The sequence below is a fragment of the Taeniopygia guttata genome, chromosome 3, assembly GCF_048771995.1.
Source record: "Taeniopygia guttata chromosome 3, bTaeGut7.mat, whole genome shotgun sequence".
Taxonomy (NCBI): Eukaryota; Metazoa; Chordata; class Aves; order Passeriformes; family Estrildidae; genus Taeniopygia; species Taeniopygia guttata.
Window position 1 is genome coordinate 110,561,420 of NC_133027.1, and position 15,582 is coordinate 110,577,001.

At 36.8% G+C, this 15,582-nt stretch overlaps 1 protein-coding gene across 3 annotated transcripts in view; it reads right to left on the reverse strand.

Annotated features, from left to right (window-relative positions):
- Positions 1–15,582, reverse strand: part of TASP1 (taspase 1) — a 74,940-nt gene that overhangs the window by 18,813 nt on the left and 40,545 nt on the right. For all 3 annotated transcript variants that reach the window (XM_030269227.4, XM_030269225.4, XM_030269226.4), the window contains exon 11: positions 2,818–2,928. In XM_030269227.4, the coding sequence (XP_030125087.1) occupies positions 2,818–2,928 (111 nt within the window). The remainder of the gene's footprint in view (positions 1–2,817; positions 2,929–15,582) is intronic.

The window sequence follows — 15,582 nt, forward strand, 5'->3', positions numbered from 1 at the left end:
AAGATATGGCGCTCATTCCACTTACAAAAAGTCTATATTTAATTTTTCTCACCTCTGATCCAACCATCACTTGTGCACTCTCCACAGTAAGCTGGCGCTGAGAAAGGATGAGAGAAGCACATCTGACATCAGTTTGTTCATCACCTGCTGTTTGAACAGCACTCACTGTCTAAGCCAGGCATTCCCTAGCTGGAAGGAATCCCAGGACTCTGCAGAGACTCAGAGTCCTGTAAACAGGAAGCACCAATCTGATGGCAACTGCCAAAATCAGCTGTTCATTCCTCTGATACAAGTAACACACATTTTGACTTCTGATAAAACATTCTAGCTCAGCTTTGTTAAAGGCTGGGTTTTTTTCCAATGCCTTGATCCATTATAATTCTGGTGACAGTTTGAAAGACCACAAAGCAGGGCTCTAAGGAAGGCAAGGGAAGCATCCATGCCATCAGCAAGAAATCTATTACCCCATTTTATCCTGATGTTTCACAATAAGAAATTCTGCACCATACCACACATCCTGTGCTATCAACTAACACATCACTTATGAAAAGTCACAGCAAAAAAACCTATTTAGTATAAACCTACCATTTTTAAGTGTGATGCATGTTTTTAACCGTTGCACTGTATTTGCCACGTGTAACTTTGCATTCCATCTACAGAATTGCCAAGATCACCAGAATTTCTCTACCAGCTACAAACTCAATACTACATCACATGTAACCAGCAGATGTATCTGGATTTTGATGTTTTCCCCAATCAGTCTTCATTCACAGGACAGCTGAGCACAAACTAGATTTTATGTTTTCTAATCCAAGCACTTCACCTACACAAAAAACAAAGGTGGCAGTATCTTTTTTTCCCCACATCAGCACTGCCCTGAGTATAACTGAGCAGATACTACACAGTCTTGCTGTCAGGCAGCAGAAGCTGCAGTGGTAAGTTTCTGAAAATACAAGCCAGACCTGTCCTGAATTAAAACTTTAAAAAGAAATTACAAAGCATTTATATTAATGTAATATAAACTTTTTTTTTTTTCAAATTTTCTTTTCATGGAGAGCATTAATTTAATCCTGTCTCTCACTCTTTTCTTTCTGCTGTTTAGCTGGGTTTAGTGTTTTCCCAAGGCAATAACACATCACACTGATATCCTGGTACCTCTGTCTGTGCAGCTCCTCTTGCTCTGCAATTGATAGTTCAGGTGTAACAAATTCTTCAGCAACATTTAATATGCTTTAATCTCTAACATAAACATTTTCACATTTCCACTAAAGAACACAATGCATATATCACATAGGAGCCAGTTAACATTTAATATGCAAAGTGGTGGCAAAATACATTTGCATTAAACAAGCAAAATGAGAACTGCATTTTTTGGTAACCATTACCAAATCTAACAAAGAAAACCCATAAAACTCAAAGCAACTCAAAGAAGGCACCTTTAACTAAAACAATTTAAATTTTGGGCTTTTATCAGCCAGTCTCTATGAATTACTTCATCAGTAGCTTTCCATCTTGTATGTGTACATGCAGTAATATGACATCGCAGAAGGCTACATAAAATTTGGGCTTGCGTTTAGCACTCTTAGAACAAATAGCAGAATAAATTTTAAGAGCATGGACTAAAGATCTGACTTTCCTAAAGTTAGGCCACTTCCATACAACATCTGCAAAGCAGGTTACAAATTAGCAAAGCTATCACAAGCATCCTTCCTAAAGGCTTCTTTTGGGTACACAAACTCCTAATTTTGTGCCACTATGCACTGGAATGAGTGATTAAATATAAAAGAACTACATTTTTGCTGCTTGGATTAGAATCTTTTTGGGGAACACACGGAGTGTTCTGCACTCTGACAACACCTAGAAATGACCACAGTACAGCAGCAGATTATCAAGTGCAGTCTTCCAATGAGAAGGTGAGTTCCCTTCAAAAAGTCAAATGTCAGAAGCAGAATCTAATGTGGATTCAAAAAATTTAAAAAAAATCAAGAAGTTGCTTGCCAAGACCAGGGGCATTAGTCCCTGGGACCCCAAAAGGTGTGTATATGCCCCTTTTTCAGTTCTATTTAAAGTATCACAAAACAAGCTTTGGAAACGCAGTGTACAAGTATTATGTTGTCCATAAGAAATTTTGAAGATGAAAATTGTCTGTGGATTCTAAAGCTTGAAAAATTTTAAGGAGTTATGAAAACATTGCAAGTCAACATATATGCTAGAAGCCTCACTGGTATTTTCAAAAGGGAAAGAATTTGTGCTTATTTTAAAAATCCGTTTTCATATTTTGCTTATGATTTGAGGAAGGTAAACAAAATCTATATTCATAAGAAATTGAAGATATATTACACAATTTTCTTAAATCAAATTAATTTTTTTAAACAAAGTATATTTCACTTTTTTAAGAATATAATTTTATTATGTAAATAGCAAACAAGAATCTGTCTGACCAAAGCATTTAATTAGAACATGAAATGATTTTGAGGTCAACTATTTTTAAAAGGGTTAACATGATGAATAATTTTTACTAATGGTCCTAACCCATCAATTCTAAAACATGCAATTGTACACCACAGCCCATGATTCAGACAGGAAATTCTTTCTTCAAACCTCTCTGGGTATTCTATGACTCACATAACAATTGAGGTATTTCCAAGGGTTTGCCTTTAAATTTCGTAATATATTCTTCTGTAGTTTAACATTTTTCAGATGTAACACAAGACTAAATCAGAAGCCAAGTGCAACACAAAGCTTCAACAGAAATCACAAGAATAAGTATCTTTGATAGAGTTACTTGCATTTAGGCAATTTGGGCCATGTACTTACCAATAAACTTGTTTTGCATAGTCTCTAGGAGAGCTTGGTGGGCATCCTCTGTTTGCAAAGCACAGGAACATTCTCTGGCCAGTATGGTCCGGACAAGGTGCTCTCCACAACCTAAAGAAATATTAAGATTGGGAATAGTCAAAATACAGATATCACTTTGAAGAAATCTGGTAATTAATTTATATAATCATGGTAATTTGGCTGTGATGATGCAAAATAATGACAGTTTCTTCATAGTGATGCAAATGACAAGTTTCTGCCACACATTTTTATTTTTTAAAAAGGTTGACATGAAGTCACTCAAAAATTCAATTAAGTCAGTGGTTTTCTCATAACTTTCTTGAAATTTTGACTACACAAAGCCATAAACCAAACAAAAATTAAGTGCAGAAAGAAGAAACAAGCAAGACTGTCTCTTACTTAGCATCTTTATCCAGATAGAAATCTCTTACTAATCACTCTCTCGGGAAAGATCCTTGCATGCAACATTTCAAACCAAGAACAACTTCAGTGACACAATAACTCCTTTTGCATGACAGAATCTTCTGTGTAGTCCATCTGATTCAGCCTTTTTGCAACAAAGGAATACATGATTCAGCCATGCTTCTTTGCCAGAGTGGCTGGTCACCCTAATACAAATTCCTGTAATTTTTAAAGGTTTCTCCTTAAGAAACTAAAAATCTTCTAGAAAGAATCACTTACTGCCTCAGTGCTTTCTGTACCTATCCCCTGAAACCTATTTTTGGTGAAGACAAGCAGACTGCATTAGACACCAGAATACACAGAAAGAAGTCAGATACAATCCATTCACAATTATATATAAATATTTCTAGCATATTTCTCATTAAATACAACAAGATGATGCAAGCACTGGAATCATAAATAAAAAAATCTGCTATAATACAGATTGACTTATTAGCTCAGGTACAGAACACATAAATACATAAATACACAGCCTCCAGAAACAAATTTATGGCCAGGAACAATCTAGTTGCTTCCAAGTGGCAGGGAGTGGAGCTGGTAAGACATCAGACCTAGGCTGGCTTCAGACAAAGGCAGTTCAGTCTCCAGGGGTAACTCAAACTTTACTGGAAGCACTAACAAGCCCAGAACAGAGATACTGGCTGAAGCCAGCCTAGATGTGGCACAAAGAAAAATGTAATGATTAAACCCAACCCAAAGTGGCTCCAGTGCAGCCTGCTGAGTCTCTCATCACTGTGCATATGCTGAGTTTAGAGCATTGGCTGGTGTGGGTACAACAGGGCACAAACACGTTGGCAGGTCCAGCACTGTGTATTGCAACAACTCACAGACTGGTTTCCAGTTCTTCTCACCATTTTAAACCCTAACATGGCAACCTATTCAAAGAATCTCCCTCTCTGGCTACTTGACACACAATTATACCCTTCCCCTTAAATGCACAGTGAGTTTCCACTGTTCTTCAAAGATTGCTAATAGAGAAGGAAAAAAAATTACCCCCCTCATTTTCAAAATGAAAACTCCCTAGCCCCCCAAAAAAAACCCAAAAAAACAACAAACAACACCCTCTGGAGCACTATGGATGCAATAGATGTCAGAGAATCAGCCCAGAGATCAGATTGCTGAAAAATTGTGTACACATGTCCCAAAATCCCGCTATGTCCAATCTTTACAAAAATAACTTGGTCTTCAGTTATGCATCCCTGCTAATGGGAAGTGTCTCCTGATCAATACAATTCAGATAAACTGAGTTGTTCCAAGTGAGACACTTAGGCATTGAATCTACATACAATTGGCACAACAGAAACACAAAAAATTCTTTGTATAGCAGACAGACTGAGTAAAATCCAGTAACAAATTTAGAGGAAAATGAAAGAGCAAAAATACTACAACAGTTACACAGACAAGGGAAGTAATTCCTGAGAGCACAAGGGAAAAAGTGCTTAAATCGAGACTGTCAAGCTCTCAAGTTAATGAGAGAAGTGTCCTGCTTAGGAGATAATCTTCAGGAGGCTCATGCAATACAGCAACTTCAGCAACTGCTCTCAGGAGATCTGTTTATTCATTTGCCTCATTATACTCACACTCTGAAGCTTCTGTCCACAATAGAACTGTGAGTTATCTACTATTTATTCCAAAGTGATAGATGAAGAGTATGAAAAAACCCCACAAGATATATTTTACCCATAGATCACAACATGGACATAATTTTTTTTAAAACTAGGAAACTTTAATCACTATGAAGCTTTGCTGTAAAGAATAAAACTAAACAGGCATATACTCTGGCAAAAACTGAGAAAGCTAGTTTTTTCTTAAAAAACCCATTAGTACCTTTAAAATATAACATGTAACACATTTAAATATAACTATATGAATAAGAAGCAGAGGATTTAGAAGGGGAATCAAACAAATGAGACACAGAAATTAGTGAGCCTATGTATGTTCAATGCATCAAGTAATAAAAACAGATGTTACTACTTCACAATTTTCAAGTATTTCCTAAACTGGAATTTTAAAAAATGGCCATTTTTTAGCATGACGTATAATATTATTTCCCCCACCACCCACCCCAAGAGAATTACTTTATTGAAGAGTTCCCATAATATCAAGTCTGCTTCAAAAAAAATTCAGACAGAGAAAACTTAATATGGGTTAAGAACCGTTGCAGCCCATGTCCCCATCCAGGATCAACCACAAGGAAAGCAGCTTTGAAATTCTACTAACACATCACACATCTCTACATCCCCACAGATAAAGTCATTTCTTTTTGTCATATTTATGTCAACCTATAAGGCAACAGACTTACAGACTGCTGCTGGCAGCATATGTAAAAATCTTTCAGCACATCGCTTGCTGCCAGTCTGCAGGGACAGATAACTAAGGAAAACAATTCCCACATTTGCAAAAGAAAAATTTGTTACTGTAGTTTTTGATGTAGGAACATCTATTTTTGAGGAAGGGAAAAAAAAAAAAAAACCCAACTAAGCAGTGTGTCACATACTTTGACCAGATACAGGCTGAGAAAAAGAATTACACTTTCTGTTATCTCAAGTCAGAACCAGATTTCTTGCAGGTTTAGCAGATCTGTATGTCTGTATAGCCTTGAACTGTAGATAATACTAGGACTAGGCACAAAATTAACATATACATTACTAGAGCAATCAAAACTGATTTATGACTTACAATATAAACTTGTGGGTTCAAATTTATAGATCCAGTCACTTTAGTCTAACTGCCAGCAGTAGCCAACTTCCAAAAAAGTTGTATTAACGTGACTCAAGACAGCAATTCCAGTGAAAACTACTTAAACACATTTCCAAATCATGCAGACAAGTCGATGAAAATGTAATTCTGATTAATTTGCTTAATTATCTCACATCATACTACATTTAACTGCAAGTGTTAATACATTTGGCATTTCTTTCACTGAATAGTACTACCAAGTACAACCAAACCAACAGGGACTCTCACTAAGAGTTTTTCAATTCTACACTGAAGTCTCAAATTGTTTTAGTAACTTTCCTGTAAACAGAGTTAAAATCATTTTACTAACCTTTCCCAATTATGATGATGACTTCTTCAGTATTCTGAAGCTCATTATATTTCAGAGATGAATATTTTGCAATGACAGACAAATGCTTCCCTAAGATTTCACACATGAGTGACTCAAATGCAGACGACTAGCTGGAAAAATTTACTGGGTTAAATTAAAGGTTCACATTGAAATAACTTTCATATAGTAAACAAATTATTTTCCTAACACAGTAATATTCTGCAAACACCATGTTGCCTACTTGTAACTCCTCTGCTGTAAAAAAAAACTACTGTTGGAGCTGCTGTCGTCTATGTTTGCAGGACTAAGTACAATTAACTGCCTTCCTCTAGGATTGCTTCTGGCAAAGGCAAAAACACTTCTACAGAAAACAAAGAGTTCATAGAGAATATTTAGATAAATCATGCCTGACAAATTTGGTGACCTTCTACAATGAGGTTACAACATTGGAGGGTAAGAGAAGAGCAAGTGGTGCCACCCTCACAGCCCAGAGAACCAACCACATCCCAGGCTACATCCAAAGCCCCATGGGCAGCAGAGGAGGGAGGGGATTCTGCCCCACTGCCCAGCCTAAGTGAGAGCCCACCTGCGGTGCTGCATCCAAGACAAGAGCCTATAGTAACAGGACAAGGGGGAATGTCTTTACAATGAAGGAGAGTAGATTTAGATTAAATATCAGGAAGAAATTCTTTACTATGAAGGTGGTGAGATATTGGAACTGGGTGCCTAGGGAAGTTCTGAATGTGTCATCCCTGGTCGATGGAGCTCTGAGCAACTAGCTCTAGTGGAAGGTGTTCCTGCCCATGGCAGGAACTTTAAGGTCTGATCTTTAGGGTCCCTCCCAACCCAAGCCACTCAAAGATCCTACAAAAAAAATAAATAGAAATCAACATATTTTGATGCAAGTTTCTAGCTTCCTAGATTAAGGGGAGAGAATATACAAATGCCTAAAGGCTCCAGGCACTGATAGCAACAGATTCCTATGACAAGGGAAGGAGAGAAGAATGAGGCTTAATAGTCACAACACCGTTACTTTGTAAACGAACTACAAACACAAATGAAATTCTAAAGGATCCCAGAAAACTTGTCTTCAACCAGAAGCTTCTATTCCTGTCTGAAAATGACTTGAAGACCATATACAAAATCACTTTAAGATCATACAGAAAGACCAACACTGATTTTCAGAGACATATATCTTGGATCATGCCACAATACAGTTTTGATGTAGTGCTTCTTTCAAAGTGCCAGGCAGACCAACAGTGAAACAGAACTTCCCTTTTCTGTGGGTATTGAAAAGTGTAATTTCTGATAATAATATACATTTACCTCCAATTCAAATATTCCTCATTGATTACTGCAAGAATTACACAAGAACAGTCTAGGTATCTACAACCTTTCTTTTCATAGTCTCTTTTTCTTATGTTATCCTACTATAATTTAGCTGTTCTGGATGTATTAGAAATTCCCTCAAGTTACTACTTCAGCAGTAATTTTGCTAGTTAGCCTATGCACAACTTCCATAACAGCCATGTTACTAGGGGGAAGGAGGAGTTGTGATGTTTCTGTTTTATTTTTTAAGATTGTTAACATCTTCAACTTTTAGATACTATATTAGACACTATCTTACATTGCATATAATTCTGAAAAAAGGTAAGAAACCCAAGCTGTAATTTTTAAATGTTAATCTTCCTGTTAATCAAGTCACAGGTTATACAAACCATAACTTGCAACAGACTTGGATCTTTCATTTGAGCTTCATGCAAGAAACTGAGGATTAAATCTCTGGGTTTTTCCTCAGCATACTGACTTCTCAAGAAGATTTCTAATGCTTGAAATAACCACAATAGGAGAAAGAACACAGCACAATATAAGCTGAACATCCCTTACAATGCGTGCTCTGCATCTTAAAATGTTCCTCCGATGGAACCAAGATGGCAAAGGAAAGGAAGGCCTTGTGCAAAGCGAGGGCCTCTGAGCAGCATGTCAGAGAGAAATTGTTTTTCTGCTTCTTTTGATGGGAGATGCTTTCAAGTCAGGAAATTAGAAACAGGTGTGCCAGAGGGCACACACACATCCATGCACCACACTGAAAAACACGCGTTTTCAATTTTCAGACATGAAAGCGGCTCCTGTTGAATGGAAGGAGAAATGAAAATCAAGTTTTCTTTCTGCAAGCCACAAGCAGGGAGCTTATGGAGCTTTGACAGGCTGCAGGAGCCTGTCTAGCTATGAAACACACAGTACCTCAACACAAAGTTGTTGAGTTGGAACTTGTTTTAAAAGAGTACAGAATGGAAAATTGCATTACTCATATACAGTCAAGAACGGAAAAATTCATCTAGTTTACTCCACTGCCAAAGTATGACTCTTTGCTTTACAGAAGCTGAAGACAGAAGTTACAGGTTATCTGTATTTTATCATCTATTCTACACAGCAGAGTCTGAACCTGGCCCTGTTGTTTCTGTCCTGTTAAGCTTTGATGTTATTTTCAGTTCAATAGTAGTCCCTAAAGTATCAGCTAACAAGTTAAAGAACTACTATTTCTGCTCTATTTCCTGGACAACTTCTAGTTATGCCTAATGGAAACACTGTGAAACCTGTATTTCAGTAAGCTCTGCTCTTCATTTCCAGCATCTCTAGAAAGATCTGACTAAAACCTTGCACGTCAGTGATTTAAAAAAACAAAATACAGTACAATAAAAATATTTAGTTGGCAAGACACTGATACAGATAAATACATATTGAAAAAAATGTAATGCATAATTCTCAAAAGACAAAATGCTGCAGTCTAGCAGAATGCACTATAGTTTTATATTAAAGTAACAATTTTAGGGTTTTTTTTCTCCTATCAGCTGCTGTATCTTGTCTTCATACTAGCAGAGGGAATTTTTAAATTACTGACCTACTGCCAGAAAAAACACCTGCAAACAAAGTCCTGTCCAATTCCTAAAGCATTGATCCTAGAGGGCTCAGTGGAGCACATTCCTGCTGCAGACAGAATATCCTTAGATGATTTATCAACTAAGAAAATGCAATGGAAATTTTCCAAAAGGTTGAACCTTTAGTAAATTTGGGCAGGTTTCAAAGATAACAAAAGAAATTCAACATGCAGACACACTCATATCTAAAGCACCTTCTCCACGGAAAGGTAGGAAAACACGTCTCTAAGTTTTTAATATGGGGAAAATAAACTAAAATCACTCCAAAAAAACAACTCATTCAGCTTTTCTACAGTTTTACAGATAAGACAAAAAAATGGTTAGAGAGATAAGGATTCAGTCATTTGGCACTAAATAGTGGTAAATGGCAAATAATTTATTTTAAAAGCATTTTGAGTTAACTTCAGATGTATCTCCAAGAGAGGTTAGAATAAAGATAAAACGTAGGTCCTTTAAAGAGGATGTACTTCTTACAGTCTTCCTTCTATGTAATACATTTTGAAAGATTAATTTCAGTTAGGCTGTAAAGAAGGAAGCAAACACTTTTGCCTAGGCCTTCCTCAGAAGCTTTGCTGCTACTGATCTCTGTAAAAACACACTATACCTTCTGTAAATTACATCACTTCTGTCATATAAAACTCACAGGGAAGAAAGTATGACAGTAATGTATGTGCTTGCTAACTAAAGGTATAAAACCTCTTACTCTCAAATCCCAGAAAAGTGTTTAAGACATAGAAAGGGAGTTCAGTTTGCCACCATCTTCAATTCTATCCTTGCACCTTTTTCAAGCCACGTGCACAAGGCACAGCACAGGACAGGACTAAGTGTCCAGGGCAGGGGCTGATGCTGCAGAGCTGCTGGCCCTGCTTACAAAAGCACTGCTCAGCCAGCCCTGGGTCTCCTGCAGGAAGCTACAACTTCCACAAGCCTGTGCACCTTCAAGCTAATAGATATTATAACATCAAGTCCAATTGGAATTTCAAAAGGAAACAAGTCCTCTGATTATTGTATCTATCGAGTTCTGCTTCCCAGCAAGCCTTCCAAAGGCAATTCAAACAACCATTCTGATCACCCTGGGTACAAACCTCTCAGCTGTGAACACTGCAGTACTGTGTTTAACTGATTAGCTGCTCAGTGCTACCATTCCTGCAAATCATTTCTGCTTCAGGCTTCCTCTCTCTTCTCCCAGACTCCTGGTGGTGCTGAGTTAGCTCACACCCCACAGGCTACAGCACTGAATCCTCCCAACTGCATCTGGACACATGGGCTGAATGAACTCTTGACAGAAACATTCACTTCATAGCTAAATACTGATCTGTCTGGAGATAGACCTCCCCTTCCTCCACCCTACCCTCTGGTTCATGGTAACAATGGCATAACTCTTCTCCATTTGTTCATTAAATTACCTCTTATTCCCCAAATCTTACAGGACCAGACTGATTTTGAGAGATAATACATGTGTCTACAAAGAGATTAATTGTATCATATCATCTATCTCACATAGTGTAGCTCAAACAATCTGTACAGGATACAAGATGTGCATATGAAATTCCTCTGGGCATTGGATTCAGAAGGACAGGCCAGACAGACAATGCTGCACCTGTGTGTTATAGAAGGGCTAAAAACACATGCAAGTTTGAAGCAAGCTTTATCACCACTTGGAGAAACTGTGGATGCCCCATTGCTGGAAGTGTTCGAGGCCAGGCTCGATGAAGCTTTGAGAAATCTGGTCCACAGGAGAAGGTATCCCTGCCCAGGGCAGAGGGGCTCCATCCATGCAGGTCCTTCCAATCCAAACTATTCCCTGATTCTACAAAACAGCACTGGCCAGGTATTCATTCAAAGGATCCTAACACAGCCACTACTGCCCTCAACAAAAAGGAATCACAAAGCCAAAGTTATGCATTACAAATAAATTTATTTGCATTAAAGCTTCCCTGAAAAGTATTTACTCTGTAGATTTGTGCATCACTATGGTTTGTTTGCAGAAGGAGTTTTCAAGTAGGAATCTACAGATCAGTGGCTTTCATAAGGAGACCAAAATGCTGGCTGACAAACAATTTAACAACCACAGCAATCTCATTCCTATCCCATCCTATTCCACATTACCCATCCCACATTGCCTGCAAAAGCACCCACATAAGACACACAATGGACTGCAAAGAACGAAAAATATGAACACAATTTGAGCAGGAAAAGGTGAGGTAAGGAAAATTAAACATATATATTCCCTTATTGATGTTGATTTCAAAAATAAGTAACCTCCTTGAGCAGGGGGTTGGACTAGACCTCCAGATGTTCCTTTCAAACTAAACAATTCTGTGATTCTTCAAAACACAAAGTGTGCTATTTTTCCTTCATGGAATGATGTATTGTGTACACAAATGTATATCTAACACAGCTTTTAAAGAATTATGATCTAATCTCTAAAATGCATTTATAAGAACAGAGGCCACTGCTTTTGTCATGAGACCTTAACAGTTTTCTAGGATCTTGGTGAATTCACCAACACAAGAAACTGGCAAGGAAGTTTACACAGAATAAATACAGTTTGTACGTGTATTCCTAAAACACTGCTGTTTTCTCTATCTGATTTTCATTCCATTCCAGAATGGATTCTGTGCAGGAGAGAAGAGCAAGACATCACTACGAGACTTCTTCCAGACAGAATCCTCAACTACACCTCATAAATAAATCTGGTATTTCCAGAAATCTGACATCCCTTGTACCTTCTCAACTCAACTACCAATGCAATTCTGGCTCAGTCCTGAAACCAAATGACGTTTGTTAGCATCCTTAATTTTTCTGAATGCCTTCAATGTATGTCAAGCTTCTACTCCTTCTTTAGGATCATAAATTAGGTCATGTTTTAAATTTCCCTAGGATAACCTATGTGACTTTCTTGTATCAAATACTCTCTTCAAATAAATTTTAGTAAAAGCTGGATATTTTGCAGCTTTGTGTCACGGACTTTCTGTGTTTTGCAAATAATGCAGGACCGTCTATCTTCAGAAATGCAATATTTTCTGGCTTCAATGGCTGGTACCTAGACACAAAACACACCCATCCTTTGTATGCTTTCCATTTCCTGCTGTTGTTAAGATGAAAGAAATGCAGGACATCATTTTCAGTCTCTACACTTCCGCTCAAAAATTCCATTTAATTTTCAAAATGTCCTGCATTAGCTGTTACTGTAATTTTATATTTATATTTATTGCTAAGGTTCTGCATATGCAAAGAGAATTAGTATTTCTCAATTTATCTCCTGGGAAAGATACAGCCTGCCTCTCACACCAGCGGTATTACTTTTGGCACAGTTAGTGAATGAACATTCACAATCATCATGGATATTCCAACTGGGTAGGAGATTCAGTGTCACACTTGATATTATTTTGAATGAAAAGAATATGCACTAAGTCTTTGATTCTTATTATGCTCAAGAAAAAACAGGAAATTTTTTCTTAAAGTACAGCCAAAAAATGAACTATTGCTTCTCCTGTGGCTGGGTTTTGTTCACAAATGTTTTCCCTCCAAATAATACCCATCTTCCTGTTTTTACATATTTATACCAGCAAAAAACACCCACTAAAGAGTTCCAAGCAGCCTAACAAGTGTTCTGGCCTCTTTTTGTGGAGAGATGGTGGGGGTGCTTAAAGGGGAGCCTGTTTTGTTTGTGTCTGTGTGCACACATGCATGGAAAAGCTTTTCAATACCACAGACTTGGCTTCTACTACTTTGATCCAAAACACAGTTAAACTGTTAATTACATTTTTACTAAATAAAGGCCATTGGTCATTCTCATCTCATTTACCAAGCTTTCACTCTGTCTCCACCATCATTCCTGCACAGAATGGCCCTTGCATTGTTATTAGTTAAGTTGCCCAGATATCTTGGGTGTGCCCCCAACACAACTGCAACGTTCTTTGAGTATCTTGAATTTTAATACTGGTTTGGACGTAGTTAAATTCCTGTAATGTTTATCCTTCAGCGGCCAATAAAGTCCCATAATAATTTTTTCCCAACCAAAATATTAATTTTAATATAATTCAGAGTTTATACATCAAAATGTCTCAAAAAGTTGATGGGGAAAAAAATGAGAAAGGCTTTACTTGTTTACACGGAAACTGAATTTTAGACTGAGAGTTACAGAATAAACCTTGGATTTAGGGCCCCTTAAACTCACAGTCATTCCTCACAGTCATTCACCGTGTCCCCCACTGTGTTTTTAGAAAGTCTCCATCTTTTGATTTCAGTTGTCCTGGGCCCTGTCAAACTACAAACATAAAATATGAGTTTTACAATATGCTGTATTTTGTAAACCTTGAAGTAATTTTTGAAAAGACAAAAAAAAATAAAAAACCCAAACAAAAAAAAAAACCCTAAACCACCAAAGACACTGTGTTCAAACAACATGGTCAAGTGACTGTTGGAGGTATGAAATTACCGTGCAAAAAGTTGAAGTCATGCCCAAACAAGTACAGAACCACCACCTTTGGCACATTCAGCATAAAAACATGATAAAAATAGCCAAAACTATTTAAGAAACAACTTGCTAAAAGGCATAAGAGCTAATACCAAATCCTTTCCTGAACAGGCAAAAGCAGGAAGCCTCCCAGCAGCTACAGGGCCAACAGAAAATCCAGGATGTCTTCAAATAATACACAACCATTAAAGAAAGCTACAGGAACTTGGAATTACTTTTAAGTACTTGTGTGGTGACATCTTCCCCCAGTCTGCCTTTTTTTTAATGAGGCAAGTACTGGAAGATATTGAAGCTTCAATTGGAGGATTTTAGAAGAAAATTAATAAAAATTCAAGAATAAAACCTCCTGTATTATTAACTGTGGCATTTAAACTAAAACTTCATTTTCCAAACAAGTTTCTACAAAGGCAATCACTTTGAATACATTCATGCTTGAATATAGAGCCTGATATAACAAACTCTCAAGGTTTAAATTTCTATTCTCAGTGATCGCTTAAAAGAAGTTTAAAAGTGTAAATCAGCACAAAAGAGAAACCTTTTATTTCCCAAAGAATTATTCAACTGAATTTTTTTGGTTTAACACACACTAATACAAAATAATTTTGAGGACACTTTTGATAAAGCTTACAGGGAATTAGAGTTTAACTTTTTATTCAAGATTTTTTTTTTTTATTCCAAATGTGATCTGATGAGTCAGCTATTCTCTGAAGTCATGTAACAATAAACATTAAATATTACTCAATGCCCACAGCAACCACTGTCTAATTTTATTCTTTTATTTCTTCTCCCCACAAAATGGAAAAAATACCCTGTAGAAACTATTATATTTGTGCCAAATTTATGACTCAAAGAAAAATTAAAATAGATATGTGAAATTAAAACAACAAAATGCTATATTGTGAAAACCACAGAAATTTAAACTGATTGTAGATTTCTTTTATGTACATCTTTAAATAAATTTACATACAGGTGTAAATGTGTGAATGTAAAATGAAACAAAATGAATGTGCATGTACACAGTTTTTATTTATATATAACATGCAACTTACATTTGTTGCTGATTTTTTTAAAAAAATGTTAGCACAAAACCCATTTGGAAACCTACAAGAGGAGGGTATAATCACTATTACTAATACAGTCTAGTCTGGGTTTAGTTACATCAAGGGACAGTGGTGATATTCTGTTAAGAAGCACTGTTCATCTTGGAGCTTTTTAAATCAAGGCATCTTCTAGAATTTAGACAGTACATTTATTTTCTAAATATTTAACAATGATATATCTTAATGCATTATTATCTTCCACGGAGATGGCAGTTTCACCTGAATATTTGCAGATGTTTATGCCCCCATTCCCATCTCTTGTTGCGATCCAGACAAGCTCTAAGTTTCATTCTTTCAACTTTTCCTACAGCTTAATTTTCCATCCCTTTACTCCTTAATTAAATTCATGGCTCGAATCATCGGATGTTCATATTTTAAATAAGAGTCAGGCATCAATATATTTTAGAACTGCACTAAACATAAAGTACATTATAAAATAAAACATTATGAGCTTCTGAAATGGAAAAAAGAATGGTATTGATTACAGAGGAGTTCTCACTTCCTGTAAACATTTCTATCTCACTCCCTCTCATAGACATACACATACTTTAAAGGAAAACCAGAAACAAGAGTTTAATTAAACACCACTAGTCTGAATTTCAAATCCATGAATGAACAGATGGCCACGCTTCAGAGTCCGCCAGCAGCCACTCCAATTAACTGGGACTGGGATCGGGGTAATGTCATGGAAGCTAGAAGTTCTGAACCAAA